This window comes from Diabrotica virgifera, chromosome 10 (assembly GCF_917563875.1).
Source record: "Diabrotica virgifera virgifera chromosome 10, PGI_DIABVI_V3a".
In the NCBI taxonomy this organism is placed as follows: domain Eukaryota; kingdom Metazoa; phylum Arthropoda; class Insecta; order Coleoptera; family Chrysomelidae; genus Diabrotica; species Diabrotica virgifera.
In genome coordinates, this window is record NC_065452.1 from 148,131,838 (window position 1) to 148,151,506 (window position 19,669).

General features: G+C 31.8%; 1 protein-coding gene across 4 annotated transcripts in view; it reads right to left on the bottom strand.

Moving 5' to 3' along the window:
* The window catches only part of LOC114333588 (myocyte-specific enhancer factor 2), a 427,721-nt gene that overhangs the window by 72,423 nt on the left and 335,629 nt on the right, over positions 1 to 19,669 (bottom strand). For all 4 annotated transcript variants that reach the window (XM_028283484.2, XM_028283486.2, XM_028283485.2 and 1 more), the window contains one exon: positions 1,047 to 1,210. In XM_028283484.2, coding sequence (XP_028139285.1) covers positions 1,047 to 1,100 — 54 coding nt within the window. In that variant the 5' untranslated portion in view covers positions 1,101 to 1,210. The remainder of the gene's footprint in view (positions 1 to 1,046; positions 1,211 to 19,669) is intronic.

The following is a 19,669-nucleotide window of genomic DNA, read 5'->3' on the forward strand; positions in this document are numbered from 1 at the left end:
ATTTGTTATTTCTTGTTGATATTATTTTTCCTTTTGACTGTATGTAAGCTTTGTCCATAAAATTGTAAAAATTTTCAGTGACAATAAAGCATATTTCTATTCTATTCTAATGCTTCAAGTATGTACTACATTTCTGAAGATTTTGCTACACTTCAAAGCATTAAATGCTTTGTGAGTGTAGTAAAATACAAAGTATTTGTAAGTGTAGTAATGCCTTGTAAGTGTAGTAAAATCTTCAAAAATGTAGTACAGACTTGAAGCATTAGCAGGTACTACGTTTTATGCATTTTACCCAATAAGTGTTATTATGGCTTAAGAAGACAGATGGCCTCAAAACTACCTAGAAAAATTAAATTGGCTGTCTATAAAACACTAAAAAGACCAGTGCTAACATGGTTCAGAAACTTACGTCACTTACACAGAACGACCAAGAACTACTCAAACGTTTTGAGCGAAAAATCCTAAGAAGAATATATGGAGGGATAAAAGAACAAGGTTTGTGGCGCAGGCGTTACAACTTTGAGTTGTATAGAAGTTTTGGAGAACCTGACGTTGTAAAATTCCTTAAGGTAGCACGCCTTAGATGGATAGGGCATGTAATCATACGAGAGGAAGATGCCATAGTCAGAAAAAGTTTTGATCGAAGAGGGCCGATGGTACAACGACCAAGAGGGAGACCGAGATTTAGGTACTAAGACAACTTAGAGAATGATGTAAAATCTATTGGAATTAGAGCATGGAGAAGAGTTGAAAAAGACAGGGGCGAATGGAGGATTGTTCTGAAGAAGGCTTTGGCTCATAAAGAGCTGTAACGCCACTGATGATGATGATGATGATGAAAGTGATTATGCAAAAAAGTCTTGTGAGAATATTTTTTCCGAGCGAACTCGAGCTTTTTGTCTTGTCTAAAGTGTCACTTTGATAATAAATTCAGCTTAATTCCTACCTCTTTTTTACAGCATATTGTTTGCTTTTTATTAACTCACAAATCAGTAATAGATAAGTAGTTATTTATTATGGTGTTGTTAAAAACAAAAATTTCTTACCTGACGATTCCGTTCGTCGGTAATTCTTGATATTTGTATTTTTTTGCGACCCATGGCAGCAATTTTGAACCGCTGAATTAAAAACGTTGATTATACAGGACAATAATCGCCGATATCGACGATTTGGATAGCTGTGCAGATAGGAGCGGTTGTTTTTCAATAATCTGAAACAAGAAAACACAGTATATTAAAATAAGAAATGTACTATTCTTAATAAATACAAAACTAATCCAAACATTTCGAAGAAAAAACAAATAAAGTCGGTTCACTAATCTCAGACACAACTGTTTATGCCAACGATTTAGCTAGATCATCAGTCCAACGTATTGGTGGATGACCTTTGCTTCGGTAGGCATCATCTCTTGATGAAAAGTACTTTTACTCCCTAGGGAGGAAAAGTACAATTTTGCTCCCTACAATCAGGTCCGGAAAAGTATACTTTCGGTAGAGGTAGGTGGAAAACTTATTTTCCGGGTCTATATCTTTCTAAGGAGTGCGTCAGCGTTATACAGCGTTATAATTTAAAAAGTTGCCACCCCGTATAAATTGGTCCCTATAGAAAATCTAAAAATATGCAAAAACAGGTCAAATTTATTTGTGAGGAGGACATTTTGTAGACCAGTTTTTAACTAAATTACATCAACCCTATAGCGGGGGCGGACACAACCCCCAAAATCTTTAATGGAAAGGGGGGTTGAGTGATACCTCATTTTGAAGGTAATTAAATTACCTTTTCAAAAATACCACATGCCTTATATTTCTTTTCAGTACTTTTGAAAAAATCTTGGACTCATACTCTAAAAAATTTTGGAGTTCTGAACTCTATTATACTTAATATCTTTACGGTTTTACTTGGTTTTTCCAAAATTACTTCAAAAAAATACTCTTAATACTTCAACACCACATGATGCATATCTCACGTAATATTCTCTATTATATGTCTAAAGCAGGTCATTTTAAACTGTTGAAAATCTGTCAGATTAGAGTTAGTCCAATTTTACTGTCTACAGCTGATAATGAAAAATAAGAGCTCATAATAATATACAGGGTGATTGATTAGTAGGGTAAAGCTCAAGAGCTCCGCTATAGTAATAGATAGCAATAAAAGTTAATAACAACAATTTTAGCCACCTTTGAGCTTCACATTACAAAATTGGTTAGAATGTTACAGGGTGTTCGATAACACAGTGGCAGACCAAACTTATGTTTTTTTAAATGGAACACCCTATATTTTATTTTAAATTCGAAATCCAAATGTTAACTTCTCCATCACAAAAATATAAAGGTTTGTTATGTTATACAGGGTATTTACAAAGTTATAACCAATTTTATATGAAAATCGTAACAAGTTCAACTCCCCGTAAGTCCTTCAACAACGGTTTATTAATGCCATATTTTTTAACGTATTGTCAAAATTTTCAAGAACGGTCGATATTGCTAATTTTCTTTATATCAATTACAGGGTGAGTCAAAACGCAAGTACATTATTTTCTCAGTAATTTTAAATGGAACACCCTGTATTTTATATCACTATTGAAAAGTACCATTACCCTACTTTAATTTTTAGATAACATTCACTATGTCTAAATTTATTAGTTTTCGAGATATTTTCAATTTTCAATGGACCAGTAGCGTGGCCACCCAAATCACCAGAATTTAATAAACTGGACTGATTTTTTTGGGGTTACGTTAATAATGAAGTTTATAAAATACCTCCAACAACAAGGGATGAGATGAAAAATAGAATACAAAGTGTATTTTGATGTGTTAATTTACAAATGCTCCGTAGAGTAAGTAGCTCATTCAATGATCGTTTTTAGGCGTACATAAATGTGTTAGGGGATAATTTTGAACACCTTTTATGTAACTAAATATTAAAAATATTTTATTAAAAGTAGCTTATAATTTTTTCAAACATTACAACAAATGTATTACTGATAAATTATGTTTCGTTCTTTATTTGTTACATTGTTACATTTACATACAAAAGTAGTGTTTAATTGTCTTCACAAAATATTGTATTTTGTGTTTGTGTGTTTTTTTTTTGTAAAATTTATTACTAATTTTCTTTGTTTATTTGTTGCAATTACATAAAAAGATAGTTTTTAGGTGTTTCAAAAATGTTGCATGTAGTGGTTGTGTTTTTGTTTGTAAAATGTATTACATACTAATAAATTATTTTTATTTCTTTATTTGCTACAGTGTTACATTGATTACCGGATTGATAATCGGTAATCTTCAATTGTCAATTCAGTCATGGCTTACTTAAAATTTAAATAAATTTAAACACCTAAAATAATTTGCTCTGAAAAATGAAAATATCTCGAAAACTAATAAAAATTAAAGTACGTAAATGTTACTTTTCAATAATGATATAAAATACAGGGTGTTCCATTTAACATTACTGAGAAAATAATGTACTTGCGTTTTGACTCACCCTGTATTTGATATAAAGAAAATTAGCAATGTCAATATTTCTTAAAAATTTTGACAATAAATAAAAAAATATGGCATTAATAAACCATTGCTGTTGTGCTTATTTTTATTTATACAGGGAGTTGAACTTGTTACGATTTTCATACAAAATTGGTTATAACTTTGTAAATACCCTGTATAACATTATAAACCTATATATTTTTGTGATGGAGAAGTTAACAGGATTTCGAATATAAAATAAAATATAGGGTGTTCCATTTAAAAAAACATAAGTTAGGTCTGCCACTGAGTTATCGAACACCCTGTAACATTCTAACTAATTTTGTAATGTGAAGCTCAAAGGTGGCTAAAATTTTTGTTATTAACTTTTATTGCTATCTATTACTAGAGCGGAGCTACTGAGCTTTACCCTACTAATCAATCACCCTGTAGGTAGGTATGGTCCTTTTCAGAGTCATTTTTCAATGCGTCACAAGTGAGAGAAAAAAAAGGTAAGTCCGTGATAATACACATTTATAACATGACACTTTAGTTAAATCTGACAGTTGTCAAAGTCGTAATCAGCCAAATATGAAAAGAGTATTGCAGTATAACCTTTTTATTTGCCATTTGGTATAAAAACAAATCAATTGTGTTTATTGCATTTATAAAATGGTATTTTCTTTGATTTGTATACGTATAGTCTTACAAATTGTACAGATTATAGTCGTATATATAATTCGTATAATATTTTTTGTTCGATTATAGCGCCATCTATCAATAGCTAGAATAAATGTTAGAAATGACTGTAACCACGGAAGTACGTTTTTCTCTGTCACTTCCAACTTAATGCGTTAGAAAGATATCGAAAAACTGTGACGCACTGAAAAGTGCCTATGAGAAAGAGTATACGTAGTTTACTTTCTTACTTTATTTGTATCATTAAGATGTTTGTATACTACGTAAACAGCTGCCAAGTTTCCAAGTTGATTTTCCTTACTTTAAGTTAAGACAGATATTTGGGATCCTTATTATATAAACGAAGAGAATAATAGGGCTAGAGATAAACCAGCACAAAACAAAATACATGACGATAGGGAAGGACGACACAGCAACTCAGAAATATCTAATAACACAAAACCGTAAATTTGAAACTGTATCTATCCACCTTTAGCTACTTGGGAGTAATAATAGGAAAAACCGGAAAGAGAAAACAGGAAAGAATTCTGAAAGACAAAAAAACATATGAAGGGCCCAGGGGAAAAACGTGATAAGAGCCAATTTATTAATTTTAAGATTTTTCAAAATTATAATATGTACGTCTAACTGGTCCCTACAAAATGTATAAACTTTGCTGGAAAATAAGCTGTTAAAAGACCACGATATTGCCTATTAAAAATATGCATACAGGGGAAGAAATTGATATTCACCAGCTGTCCAGGTAAATAACTTGACAAGTCCATTTGATTGCGTCAACGTTAACGTTCATCTTTTATACATGTCTTCATTCTCAGAGTATTTTTCACAACTCTCTCACAAATAATTATTTTATATTCGAATGTATTTTGAAAATAATGTTTTAATTTGTTACATATTTACTTTAAATAAACTGCTCGTCAAAAGTTAGGGATATAGAAAATTAATTAGTTAGGGATTAATTTTGATTAACATTATAAAACATAAAAATCAGTCAAAACCTTTAACACAGAATTTTAATCAAAAATAAAAAGAATTAACATAATTATAAGTAACAATAATAAATAAAAACAAGATGCTGTATATGTCCACCACCAACATCTCTACATAACCTAACTTTTCTTGTTAAGTGGACGTACACTGCAAAGTTGACATCTCTGTCGTTCAGAGCCACCTATGGTGACAATAATTTTGTATCACACGTTATTATTATATAGAGAATTGAATAACCTGTCAAATGAACTAGCGGGATTTTTCCTTAAAGTCGCCGGCTCACGAAAAAACGAATTTATTCCATACATTTGCTTCATACTGTATGTTGCACCGGCAATAAAAAACTGTAGAGAGATTGTAAAAATACACGGGTGGTCCCATTTAAAAATATTAATATTATCCGTTTATCTCAAAAACTGTACATTTGGCAACGTCGAAAATATAACATTTTAAATCGCTGGTCCATCTAATATATAACCAACATTTTGTTACTATACCATACAGAGTGTCGCAGATGGTTCCATACTTCCCGTGCGTCCTGTATATCTTGCAATCTATAAAGCATAATAATATATATATTACAGTCCATACAATGTAGATACCGTTGCACATCATTATCTACGTCAGAGATTAAGTTGACATTGTTGCCCAATTACAAAAAATTCTTGAATTCATTTTAAATCAGATATGTCACATAATTATTGCGAAGTGGATTATACAACAAAACAAATTAACATTCAATATAAATAAATAAAAACATTAGAATAGAATAAGATTCAGAATAGAAAACAAGAATTAAGTTATATTACGTTAAAGTAAATAATAAAAAACAATAAATATAATAAAACAAATACTTTAGTAAAGAATAGTAGATACAGTCGGAAAAATGAAAGAATACCCATGAACGAACATATAAAACACGCTGTATTTTCCTGTCACCGTGTCACAAAGAAAATTTCCAGTGCAAGTACATGTAACAATAATTATTACATGTACTTGAGCTGGCGAATTTTTTGTGTGACACGGTGACAGGAAAATACAGCGTGTTTTATATGTTCGTTCATGGGTATTCTTTAATTTTTCCTACTGTAAACAGATTAGTGAACAATACCTTTACAATAATAGATAAACAGATACTATAGTAAAGAATAAAAACAAATCTGAAGTGTCAATACTGCAACTGTCAAATAAATGTTACCAATTTATGCCAAAATGTCACCTTTGTTCGATCGCAGTTAGAGTGTAATCCGAACTAGTGTGCTTTATAAAATCGCTTTAGGTATATTCCACTTAAACAAATTAAATGAAACAAGTAAGGGGATGTTTATTTAAATTTATATTAATAGAAACCTTCCAATATTATTTCTACGTGTATAATTATAATAAAATATGTTTAGTGGCTGTAATTCCAGTGTACTCAGCTAAACGATTCTAAAAAGGAACACACCTATGACTTAAATATTTCGTGTTGGTATCATGTGACGTCACGTGCTATGACGCGGATGACGTACAACGGTATCTATACAGGGTGTTTCATTAATAATTGTCCAAATAGCAACTGGAGAAACCTTAGCACAAAATACGAAGATTTAACCTAAAACACTTAAATAAAATGTGGCACCTTACTGAGTTACAGGGTGTTTTATCTAAAAATTTAAAAACTATTTTTGCTAAGCATTTTAAAACTATTCAACGTATCCTTTTCATACTTAATAGAAAGTGCGACTACTATACACCCTACTAAATTATGATAAACAAACGTTTCTAGCTACTACCAGAGGCGTACAACAGGGGATAGTGCATGGTTGACCCTTCTCAAATTCTACGCCACTGGAGGAATTACTATTTTAGTGCCATTTTTAGATTCTCCAATACTTTCTACGTAAATAATATACTCTTCATTGGTAACGATAAAGTCATTAGTTTTAGATATATTTGAAGTTAAATATGAAACGGCACAGTTATTTTGATTAATTTATAATATGGTTCATAATATGATTAAAATTTAAAATTTATTTGTACCCAGAACTTTAAAACTATTTGGTGTATCCTTATCATACTTGGCAGAAAGTGTAGGTACTGTACACCTTACTAAATTATGATAAATAAACGTTTCTAGCTACCACCAGAGGCGTACGACAGGGGATAGTGGCTGGTTGACCCTTCCCAAATTCTACGCCACTGACGAAATTGCTATTTTAGTGTAATTTTTTGATTTTCCAGTACTTTTTATGTAAATAATGTACTCTTCATTTGGAACGATAAAATGATTAGTTTTCGAGATATTTGACATTAGAAATGAAGTAACACAATACATTAATCAAAATAACCGTGTCGTTTCATTTTTAACTTCAAAGATTTCGAAAACTAATGACTTTATCGTTACCAATGAAGAGTATATTATTTTCATAGAAAGTATTGGAGAATTCAATAATTGAACTAAAATGGCAATTCCGCCAGTGGCGTAGAATTTGGAAAGGGTCAACCATTCACTTTCCCCCGTCGTACGCCTCTGGTAATAGCCAGAAACGTTTGTTTAACATAATTTAGTAGCTTGTACAGTACCTATACTTGCTGCCAAGTATGAAAAGGAAACGTCGAATAGTTTTAAAATGCTTAGCAAAAATAGTTTTTAAATTTTTAGATAAAACACCCTGTAACTTAGTAAGGAACCACATTTTATTTAAGAGTTTTAGGTTAAATCTTCGTATTTTGTGCTAAGGTTTCTCCAGTTACTATATGGACAATTATTAATGAAACACCCTGTATTGTACGGACTGTATATCTGCATGGTTTGTTTGAAGTCAATATAGATGCGCGAAAAATGATCGTCCAAGGTAGTTATTGTACGTAGTGTATGTCTACTTCAGGCTAATGAACACATCAATGACATAATTAAGATTTTATTTATGACTGGTCTATGAAATATCAACAAGGTCGATTGATTACGCCATTATTAAGAAAAACAAACCACATTACTAAGAAGAGTATGCTTTATTTGTCAGTTTCCTTAATGGAGGTATTGGCTTTGCTATAAGATCATCTCGTAATAATCAAGTAATCATTTATGCAGAAAAATAAATATTTTTCAACCGACATGTTGCTTTTAGAACTACTCAAGAACTTTAATTTAGAAGTAATTTGTCTTTAGACTTACATTAGGATTAAGGCACTGAATTCCTGCAATACAATCATTTAAAAGGAAAAGATAAATAATATTTATTCAAGTAAGTATGGATTTTTCTTCTCGTATGATGTTCCGAAATTTTAAAAAAACATATTTACCAGGTGAGAAAATTCACAATAATTCACTTTTTGATCGAAATTTTAAATATAAATGCACAAGTGCCCAAAAGACTAAATATATTATGTGTTGTATTAGGTCAAGCAACCAGACACCTGGAAGAATAATAATAGACGGTTTAGAACTGGAAGGTGTGGACGGTTTACTGTAAAGAGACCGAAATCATTAGCATTAGACCGAACTCATTAGACCGAAAAGCACTTTACCGAAACCTCACTAGACCGAACAGCAGAAGACCGAAAAGCAGTTCTTTTTACTTGTCGCAGTAAAAGAGATAAGAGATAATTACAACTATATGTTATTTGGATGGTTATTATAAACAGTTAAAATGGTGTTAACGTCACTCTACCCTTAATTTAATTTTACGTTTACTAATTTGTTTAACGGATGAAAATTATTTCATATCAAACTGTACAGAGTAACAATTTACACAGTCTATACAGGGTGTCCAGAAACTCTACCGACAAACGAAGACAGGAGATTCTTCAGATAATTTTAAGATAATTTAACCCAATTCACTTAGTCCGAAAATGCTTCCTAAGGGAGCTAGAGCTCTTTGAAGATGGCGTCTTGTAATTAGTTTTTCTTAAATACCTCCAGAACGCTTCTATTTAGAAAAACAAAAATTGGTACGCGTATTTATCTTCGAGATATAAATCTAATCCATCCATTGCAAATTTCTAGTACCGATCATAGGCGTCCGTTTTGGGTAGGGCAACGGATATTTTATCGCATAACTTTTTTATCTTTAACTTTTATGCATTTCTGATGCTGAATTATTAAATTGGGAAGTATTTTAGTACTAAAAGGTACTCTTGTTTTAAATCGGTAGGACAAACCGTTTTCTAGAAAAATTGATTTGAAAACTTTTCGTTTTTGAATTAAAAAAAAAACTGTTTAGAAAGACGAAAACTGGTACATTTATTTATATTCCAGAGACAAATCGATTTCATTAATTGCGAATTTCTAATACTGGTCATAGGCGTCCGTTTTGGGTAGGTCAACAGTTATTTTATAGCATAACTTTTTTGTCTTGAATTTTTGACACTAGATTATTAAATTATGAGGTATTAGAGTACTAAGAGTTACTCTTACTTTATGTTGGTAAAATACTTCATTTTTTTTTGAAAAGTTCTTTCAATTTTTTTTCAAATTCCAAAAACGAAAAACTTTCAAATCGATTTTTCTAGAAAACGGTGTGTCCTACCGACTTAAATCAAGAGTACCTTTTAGTACTAGAATACCTCACAATTTAATAATCCGGTGTCAAAAATGCATAAAAGTTAAGGACAAAGTTATGCGATAAAATACCCGTTGCTCTACCCAAAACGCACGCGTATGACGGGTACTAGAAATTTGCAATAGATGAAATCGATTCATCTCTGAAAAGTAAATATGCATACCAATTTTCGTTTTTCTAAATAGAAGCGTTCTGTAGGTATTTAAGAAAAACTAATTTCATGACGCCATCTTCAAAGAGCTCTAGCTCCCTTAAGAAGCATTTTCGGACTGGATGAATTTGGTTAAATTGTCTTAAAATTATCTAAGGAATCTCCTGTCTTCGTTTGTCGGTAGAGTTTCTGGACACCTTGTATATAAAATAATAAAAAAAATCCAAGAAACAAAAAGACAGATATACAAAATCTTAGCATAATTTACTGCAATCTTTTTTAATTTATGTACCATTTCGGTCTAATGCTATCCCATTTTGTTAAATTTTGTAAAATATATTAATATTATTTTGATTTTTTAAATTTTAATCAACCTATGGTAGATACACCACTGTTAACGTCGCTTTGACATAAAAGGTGGGTTTAAACGAGGTAAACATTTAAAAAACTGGCTCCTAGATACGTAAGCCTGTAAACTATTCAATGATCGTAACTGTACATAAAAAAGTATTCGACCAATAAAATGTTTAAACCCTTATCCCCATCCATAAACCCCCAAAAAATTAAAAAGTGTTTTTTTATTTTTTGGTGATATCTTCGTTTCTAATCATAGAAACTTCTATTTTGTTTCGTTTTGTAGGGTTTTATTTCCTACAACACTGTATTTTTTACAAAATTTTTGGCGCAAAATCCAATTTTTTTTAATGTTGATATGTAGAACCGAAAAGGGAAAGAACAGCAAACGTGAGCTTTTCTAGCTGATTATAAGAATCATGAATATTATTTCAAGTTCAAGCGTTGAAAATGATCATATCTACCTTCTCCAGGTCATTCAAAGCAGACCCACTTCTTGTGTTGTGAATATTTTTTCTTCTCCAATATTTCCAATTCAACACAAAGACGTTCGCATTTAGAGCGCCGTACCTCCTTGTTTTTTAAATCCAGAAATTGTATTTCAAAGCTATTAATGCCAATTTCAAAAGGAGAAAATTTCAACTCAGTTGTTGTAGCATTAAGAGAATTTTTGACAAATGCTAAAGTTTGTAAGTTTGGTAAAAGCTAATTTATTAGAAAAAGATGTAATGTTTTTCCTACCAATTTTTTGAAAGGAACATATTGCGCTTTCCGTGGATATTTGTTCCAGAGCCGCACCTAAGGAGCCAAAGAGCCACATGCGGCTGTGGAGCCGCACTTTGCCACCCGTGTTGAGCTGCCCCCCCCCCCCCACTTGCAAAAATCAAAAAACAAATAGCCCTGATTTATGAGCTATTTATGAGCTTTCATATTCCGCAAACTAAAAATTTTGAGCTCGTTCCACTGAGCAGGAATTTAATACTTTAGTGGGGGGGCTAAGTCAGCCCCCCACTACTTAAAAATAGGAATATTGAATCGGTTTTTGAGGCAGAATTACGAGCTATTTATGAGCTCTTGAAATTATATAGTTTCGATTTTTGAGCTCGTCCCCTTCACCCTAAAACAACCCTTTAATTGATTTAACTTAAGAGAAAAATGCTGAGAAAACTTAAAATATATCGTATTGCGGATATAATTCCTATAGCTTATATCCTCTAAGAATAAACTATTAAATCACGTGCATTTCGATTATTGAGCTACAACCCCTTCGCAAGAAAACCACCCTATCTTCCCGGCTTAAGAGAAAGTTGTACTTAAAATGCATTAAATTAATTATTTGGCGACTACATATCATTTAATAATTTATAAGCTTCCAAATTACGCGCATTTAGATCAGTAAATTGCAATTTATTTTGTATAGTGCAGTCACTGAAGTTAAAAATCAACGATTACCTTCAATTTCGGTGAACCTTCATCGATTTTCACGAAAATTGGTCAGTGGTTAGAGGATACGTCAAGAAACAAAGGTGACATGGTACCACCTTGCGCCTTTACCCTAAGGGTGGATACCGCCTCTTCTCGGGGGTGAAAATTATTTTATAAAAAATAACTGCACAAATCAATAAAATAACAAATTAAAAGCAAAGATTATTATATAAAGTTAATAAAATAAGTCAATACTTTTTAAGTTATTAAAGATCAAAGATTTTAATTATTCGTGAAAAAAAATGCATGTTTTGAAGCGGTTTTTCGTAAATCACTGAAAAACTGTAAGTTTTTACAAAAAAGTTAATAGTAGTTTAATTCGTATAGCTTATATTCTAAGAATATACTCTTAAATCACGCGCCTTTCGATTATAGAGCTACAACCCCTTCGCAAGAAAACCATCCCATATTCCCGGCTTAAGAGAGAGTTGTACTTAAAATAATTTAAATTAATTATTTGGCGACTACATATCGTTTAATAATTTATGAGCTCGCAAAATATACGCATTTCAATTATTGAATTGCCATTTTCTTTCTATAGTGAAGGTGAAACCTTCTTACCTTCTTTACTGAAGGTAAAAATCAACTATGACCTTCGATTTCGGTAAATCTCCATTCATTTTCACGAAAATTGGTGAGCGGATTTTGATGCTATCAACTTTTTCTGGATCTCATTTTTGATAGGTATTTCTAAGTACTTTGACAAGTATTTAGTACCTAAGTGTTATAAAATACATCTCTTTCCCGTTATTTAAGCTTGAATCCTTAGATTTGAACAGTCGCAGAAAAAAATATACATTTAATTACCAATAACTTACTTTAAATTAACATTAAAGGGTTTTCAAGTAAGCAATTTATTATATTTTTTATTAGCTTCAATTTTAGTGATGAAAACTTTTTTGTAAAAACTTACAGTTTTTGAGTTATTTATGAAAAATCACTTTAAAGAATGCATTTCTTTCACAAAAATTAAAATATTTGATCTTTAATAACTCAAAAAGTATTGATTTATTAATAACATTATATAACAAATTTTGCTTACCATTTGTCCCTCTCTCGATTTGTGGGGTTATTTTTATAAAGTAATTTTCACCCCCGAGAAGGGGTGACATATACCCCAGGCTAAAACCGCAAGTTGTTATTGTCAATTCGTGAAAATGAATGGAGATTTACCGAAATCGAAGGTCATAGTTGATTTTTACCTTCAGTGACTGCACTATAGAAAGAAAATGGCAATTCAATAATTGAGATGCGTATATTTTGCGAGCCTATAAATTATTAAACGATATGTAGTCGCCAAATAATTAATTTAAATTATCTTAAGTACAACTCTCTCTTAAGCCGGGAATATGGGATGGTTTTCTTGCGAAGGGGTTGTAGCTCTATAATCGAAAGGCGCGTGATTTAAGAGTATATTCTTAGAATATAAGCTATACGAATTAAACTACTATTAACTTCTTTGTAAAAACTTACAGTTTTTCAGTGATTTACGAAAAACCGCTTCAAAACATGCATTTTTTTTCACGAATAATTAAAATTTTTGATCTTTAATAACTTAAAAAGTATTGACTTATTTTAATAACTTTATATAATAAATTTTGCTTTTAATTTGTTCTTTTATTGATTTGTGCAGTTATTTTTTATAAAATAATTTTCACCCCCGAGAAGAGGCGGTATCCACCCTCAGGGTAAAGGCGCAAGGTGGTACCATGTCACCTTTGTTTCTTGACGTATCCTCTAACCACTGACCAATTTTCGTGAAAATCGATGAAGGTTCACCGAAATTAAAGGTAATCGTTGATTTTTACCTTCAGTGACTGCACTATACAAAATAAATTGCAATTTATTGATCTAAATGCGCGTAATTTGTAAGCTTATAAATTATTAAATGATATGTAGTCGCCAAATAATTAATTTAATGCATTTTAAGTACAACTTTCTCTTAAGCCGGGAAGATAGGGTGGTTTTCTTGCGAAGGGGTTGTAGCTCAATAATCGAAATGCACGTGATTTAATAGTTTATTCTTAGAGTATATAAGCTATAGGAATTATATCCGCAATACGATATATTTTAAGTTTTCTCAGCAATTTTCTCTTAAGTTAAATCAATTAAAGGGTTGTTTGGGGGTGAAGGGGATGAGCTCAAAAATCGAAACTATATAATTTCAAGAGCTCATAAATAGCTCGTAATTCTGCCGCAAAAACCGATTCAATATTCCTATTTTTAAGTGGTGGGGGGGGGCTGACTCAGCCCCCCCCCACTAAAGTATTAAATTCCTGCTCAGTGGAACGAGCTCAAAATTTTTAGTTTGCGGAATATGAAAGCTCATAAATAGCTCATAAATCAGGGCTATTTTTTTTTTGATTTTTGCAAGTGGGGGGGGGGGGCAGCTCAACACGGGTCACTTTGCCGACCACTGCTCTAGACTAATATGAATATGTCGACAACTAAATCATCCATTTTTGTAAGATTACAAAAAAAAAATAACTTTAACGCACGGAGAATGTGGGTTCCAAACATAATACCACAATTAACCGATTGACTTAAACAACACACGCAGACGATATAAATTGCATTAAAAAAAAATTAATTCTATACTTCAGCACTTTTCCAAATCAGTGCAACCAGTATTACTACATTATCCTGCAATCCGTGAAGAAGCACGAATACTGACTTACAAGATTTTGACTTTGAGTACAAGGACAACTGAATCGATAACACCTAGCCTGGGGCACATAAAAATACCGTGTGTGTCAGTAATCAAATCATACAATTACTTTTTTATATCGTTAACACAAGTAATCTGTTTTTACTTGTCATTAAGATTGTTAACGAAAATTTAAAGATAATGTTAATCAAAAAATCTGTACAGTGAAAATAAAAACGAAAATACAATAAATCTCACAACAGGGTGGGTTATATACAATACATTTAGTTTTTGATTAGATATTACGATTGAGGTAAGCGCTAAAATCGGTAACATTGCTATTCCTCAATCGTCGTTTAATCGCTGAATGACGGTGGAGGACGGAGCGACCGAGTTAAAATCGGCGAGAAGCAGGTGCAATAAAGCCTGTCTACACGACAACGATTTAACGTAGCGATGTGATTTTTAACCAAAAATAACCAAAAATCTGCGTCGATTTGCGTACACACGTTCGATAAATCGACACCAACGAACTGCACAGTGACATCGCTATCTACGTTAAATCGTTGTGGTGTATAGTGTATACCACAGATCACTTAACTCTCTTTAGATGTTTCACGCAGGTATCTCAAGGTCATACTAAACTAAATGTCATTTTTAGTAATGATACGTTTTTTGAGATGTCGCCATGCACCTGGAGTGAAGATTTCTTCTATATCACTGAGTCTGAGTGTCATTATAATTTGTCAATTGTCATCATTGTCTGTCAGTGTCAGTATGCCTTTATCTTTTATCTTTATGTCAGTAAAAATGTTTATCTGATTGTTAGCAATAATAAAAAATCCTGATCTAGATAAAATAGATTCAAATACAGTTTTTGAAACAAAACGAATGTGATTTGAAGATCCCTAGGAAGATCAAATTCCTAGCTTACATTTGCATGGTGAGTTCAACAAGTATTTGTTATTAGAGAACAAGTAACACAGTTAGTGGTGTAGGGAAGCAAACGAATGTAACACCAAGTAAGTAACCCCTACAGAAAATATATAATTAATACAAATTATTTTACGTGAAATGAATATGGTTAAATCAATTTATATTAATTTTTTGTTTTAGTTGAAAGTCCTTCAACAAGTAGAGATGCACACATGTTTCAATCATTTGAGATACCCTTTTGTAGAAGTATTTGGAAGATAACTATTAATAATTTCATTTGTAAAGATACGATTTGTAAACCCGTGTTGAGCTGGCCCCCCCCACTTGCAAAAATTAAAAAACAAATAGCCCTGATTTATGAGCTATTTATGAGCTCTCATATTCCGCAAACTAAAAATTTTGAGCTCGTTCCACTGAGCAGGAATTTAATACCCTAGTGGGGGGGGCTGAGTCAGCCCCCCCCACTACTTAAAAATAGGAATATTGAATCGGTTTTTGCGGCAGAATTACGAGCTATTTATGAGCTCTTGAAATTATATACTTTCGATTTTTGAGCTCATCCCCTTCACCCCCAAACAACCCTTTAATTGATTTAACTTAAGAGAAAGATGAAAACATATATCGTATTGCGGATATAATTCATATAGCTTATATACTCTAAGAATAAACTATTAAATCAAGAGCATTTCGATTATTGAGCTACAACCCCTTCGCAAGAAAACCACCCTATCTTCCCGGCTTAAGAGAAAGTTGTACTTAAAATGCATTAAACTAATTATTTGGCGACTACATATCATTTAATAATTTATAACCTTCCAAATTACGCGCATTAAGATCAGTAAATTGCAATTTATTTTGTATAGTGCAGTCACTGAAGGTAAAAATCAACGATTACCTTCAATTTCGGTGAACCTTCATTGATTTTCACGAAAATTGGTCAGTAGTTAGAGGATACGTCAAGAAACAAAGGTGACATGGTACCACCTTGCGCCTTTACCCTGAGGGTGGATACCGCCCCTTCTCGGGGGTGAAAATGATTTTATAAAAAATAAATGCACAAATCAATAAAAGAACAAATTAAAAGCAAAATTTATTATATAAAGTTAATAAAATAAGTCAATACTTTTTAAGTTATTAAAGATCAAAGATTTTAATTATTTGTGAAAAAAATGCATGTTTTGAAGAGGTTTTTTGTAAATCACTGAAAAACTTTAAGTTTTTACAAAAAAGTTAATAGTAGTTTAATTCGTATAGCTTATATTCTAAGAATAAACTCTTAAATCACGCGTCTTTCGATTATAGAGCTACAACCCCTTCGCAAGAAAACGACCCCATATTCCCGGCTTAAGAGAGAGTTGTTCTTAAAATAATTTAAATTAATTATTTGGCGACTACATATCGTTTAATAATTTATGAGCTTGCAAAATATACGCATCTCAATTATTGAATTGCCATTTTCTTTCTATAGTGCAGTCACTGAAGGTAAAAATCAACTATTACCTTCGATTTCGGTAAATCGCCATTTATTTTCACGAATTGACAATAACAACTTGGGGTTTTAGCCTGGGGTATATGTCACCCCTTCTCGGGAGTGAAAATTACTTTATTAAAAATAACCCCACAAATCGAGAGAGGGACAAATTGTAAGCAAAATTTGTTATATAATGTGATTAAAATAAATCAATACTTTTTGAGTTATTAAAGGTCAAATATTTTAATTTTTGGAAAGAAAATGCATGCTTTAGAGCGATTTTTCATAAATGACTCAAAAACTGTAAGTTTTTACAAAAATTTCATCACTAAAATTGAAGCTAATAAAAAATATAATAAATTGCTTACTTGAAAAACAATTTAATGTTAATTTAAAGTAAGTTATTGGTAATTAAATGTATATTTTTTCCGCTACTGTTCAAATCTAAGGGTTCAAGCTTAAATAACGGGAAAGAGATGCATTTTATAACACTTAGGTACTAAATACTTGTCAAAGTACTTAGAAATACCTATGAAAAATAAGATCCAGAAAAAGTTGATAGTATCAAAATCCGCTCACCAATTTTCGTGAAAATGAATGGAGATTTACCGAAATCGAAGGTCATAGTTGATTTTTACCTTCAGTGACTGCACTATAGAAAGAAAATGGCAATTTAATAATTGAGATGCGTATATTTTGCGAGTTCATAAATTATTAAACAATATATAGTCGACAAATAATTAATTTAAATTATTTTAAGTACAACCCTCTCTTAAGCCGGGAATATGGGATGGTTTTTTTGCGAAGGGGTTGTAGTTCAATAATCGAAAGGCGCGTGATTTTAGAGTTTATTCTTAGAATATAAGCTATACGAATTAAACTACTATTAACTTTTTTGTAAAAACTTACAGTTTTTCAGTGATTTACAAAAAACCTCTTCAAAATATGCATTTTTTTCACAAATAATTAAAATCTTTGATCTTTAATAACTTAAAAAGTATTTACTTATTTTATTAACTTTATATAAAAAATTTTGCTTTTAATTTGTTCTTTTATTGATTTGTGCAGTTATTTTTTATAAAATAATTTTCACCCCCGAGAAGGGGCGGTATCCACCCTCAGGGTAAAGGCGCAAGGTGGTACCATGTCACCTTTGTTTCTTGACGTATCCTCTAACCACTGACCAATTTTCGTGAAAATCGATTAAGGTTCACCGAAATTGAAGGTAATCGTTTATTTTTACCTTCAGTGACTGCACTATACAAAATAAATTGCAATTTACTGATCTAAATGCGCGTAATTTGGAAGCTTATAAATTATTAAATGATATGTAGTCGCCAAATAATTAGTTTAATGCATTTTAAGTACAACTTTCTCTTAAGCCGGGAAGATAGGGTGGTTTTCTGGCGAAGGGGTTGTAGCTCAATAATCGAAATGCTCTTGATTTAATAGTTTATTCTTAGAGTATATAAGCTATAGGAATTATATTCGCAATACGATATATTTTAAGTTTTCTCAGCATCTTTCTCTTAAGTTAAATCAATTAAAGGGTTGTTTGGGGGTGAAGGGGATGAGCTCAAAAATCGAAACTATATAATTTCAAGAGCTCATAAATAGCTCGTAATTCTGCCGCAAAAACCGATTCAATATTCCTATTTTTAAGTAGTGGGGGGGGCTGACTCAGCCCCCCCACTAGGGTATTAAATTCCTGCTCAGTGGAACGAGCTCAAAATTTTTAGTTTGCGGAATATGAGAGCTCATAAGTAGCTCATAAATCAGGGCTATTTGTTTTTTAATTTTTGCAAGTGGGGGGGGCCAGCTCAACACGGGTGATTTGTAAAAAAGACAAAGTGGTTTTGCTGGTATTAAATAAATAAATAAAAATACGTTGTCATGTCTTATTTTTTCCCAAATGGTATTTTGTATATTTGAAATTAAAAATAATTTGCATATTTTAAAATCAAATTATTTTTTTTTCAACTATACAAATATTTTAACCTAACATTTTCTTCCCACCAAAATTACATTTTGAAATTCCCGCTTGAAATTAGTTCCGATACAAGCCGCATGGAGCGCTGTTTTTCATATTTAACCAAAGCGTTATCGTGAAACATCTAGAGGAGGTAGGTGATCTGTGGTGTATACGGGCTTTTAACGTGGGAAGTGGGAACCGTCTGGTACTCGACGGCGTGCAGTGTTGTCATTTAGAGGCCGTATGCTGTATGAAGATATACCTGGTGGGCTTATAAGAAACCTTCGCCGATTAGGACACTGTGATCTCACAAAAAATTACTTCTAGAAAATCTAACCTCTTTTAGGCATACATATCAAATGTTAACGAGATGCAGCCATTAGTATATTTTTGACAGCTGTATAAAGGACGCCGCAGAAACCTTATGGGAAATGGCTCTCTGTCAAATGCTCAGAAACTTTGGGTTCTGGTAGTCCTTGATGTGTAGAACAAAAGACTCAATGGGCGCGTAGCTCCAACAAATCATGGTTTTGAGATATAAGCCTCTAAAGTTATAGGTACGGTGAGGACGTTTGAGTTGGAATAAATTCATTTTCTCGAGAATGGTCGATTCTGGAGATAAATTACGAATCAGGTTGATTTTTTACTTTTAAATTATAATTTGTTGGCATATAATATATCATACTAGTGACGTCATCCATCTGGGCGTCGATGATTTTTTTAAATAAGAATAGGGGTCGTGTGATAGCTCATTTGAAAGGTTATACAATTCTCTATTTACTAATATAAACATTAACATAATTATTTATACAGGGTGTCCAAATTTTTTTTTGAATTAAATAAATTGAGACAAAAAGAAGAATGTATATAATTTATTTAATTCGAAATACATTTTACTGCCGTCAGAAAACAGAAAAAAATGTTAGTTTAAAAAATAAACATTGCTTTTCGCTTAAATT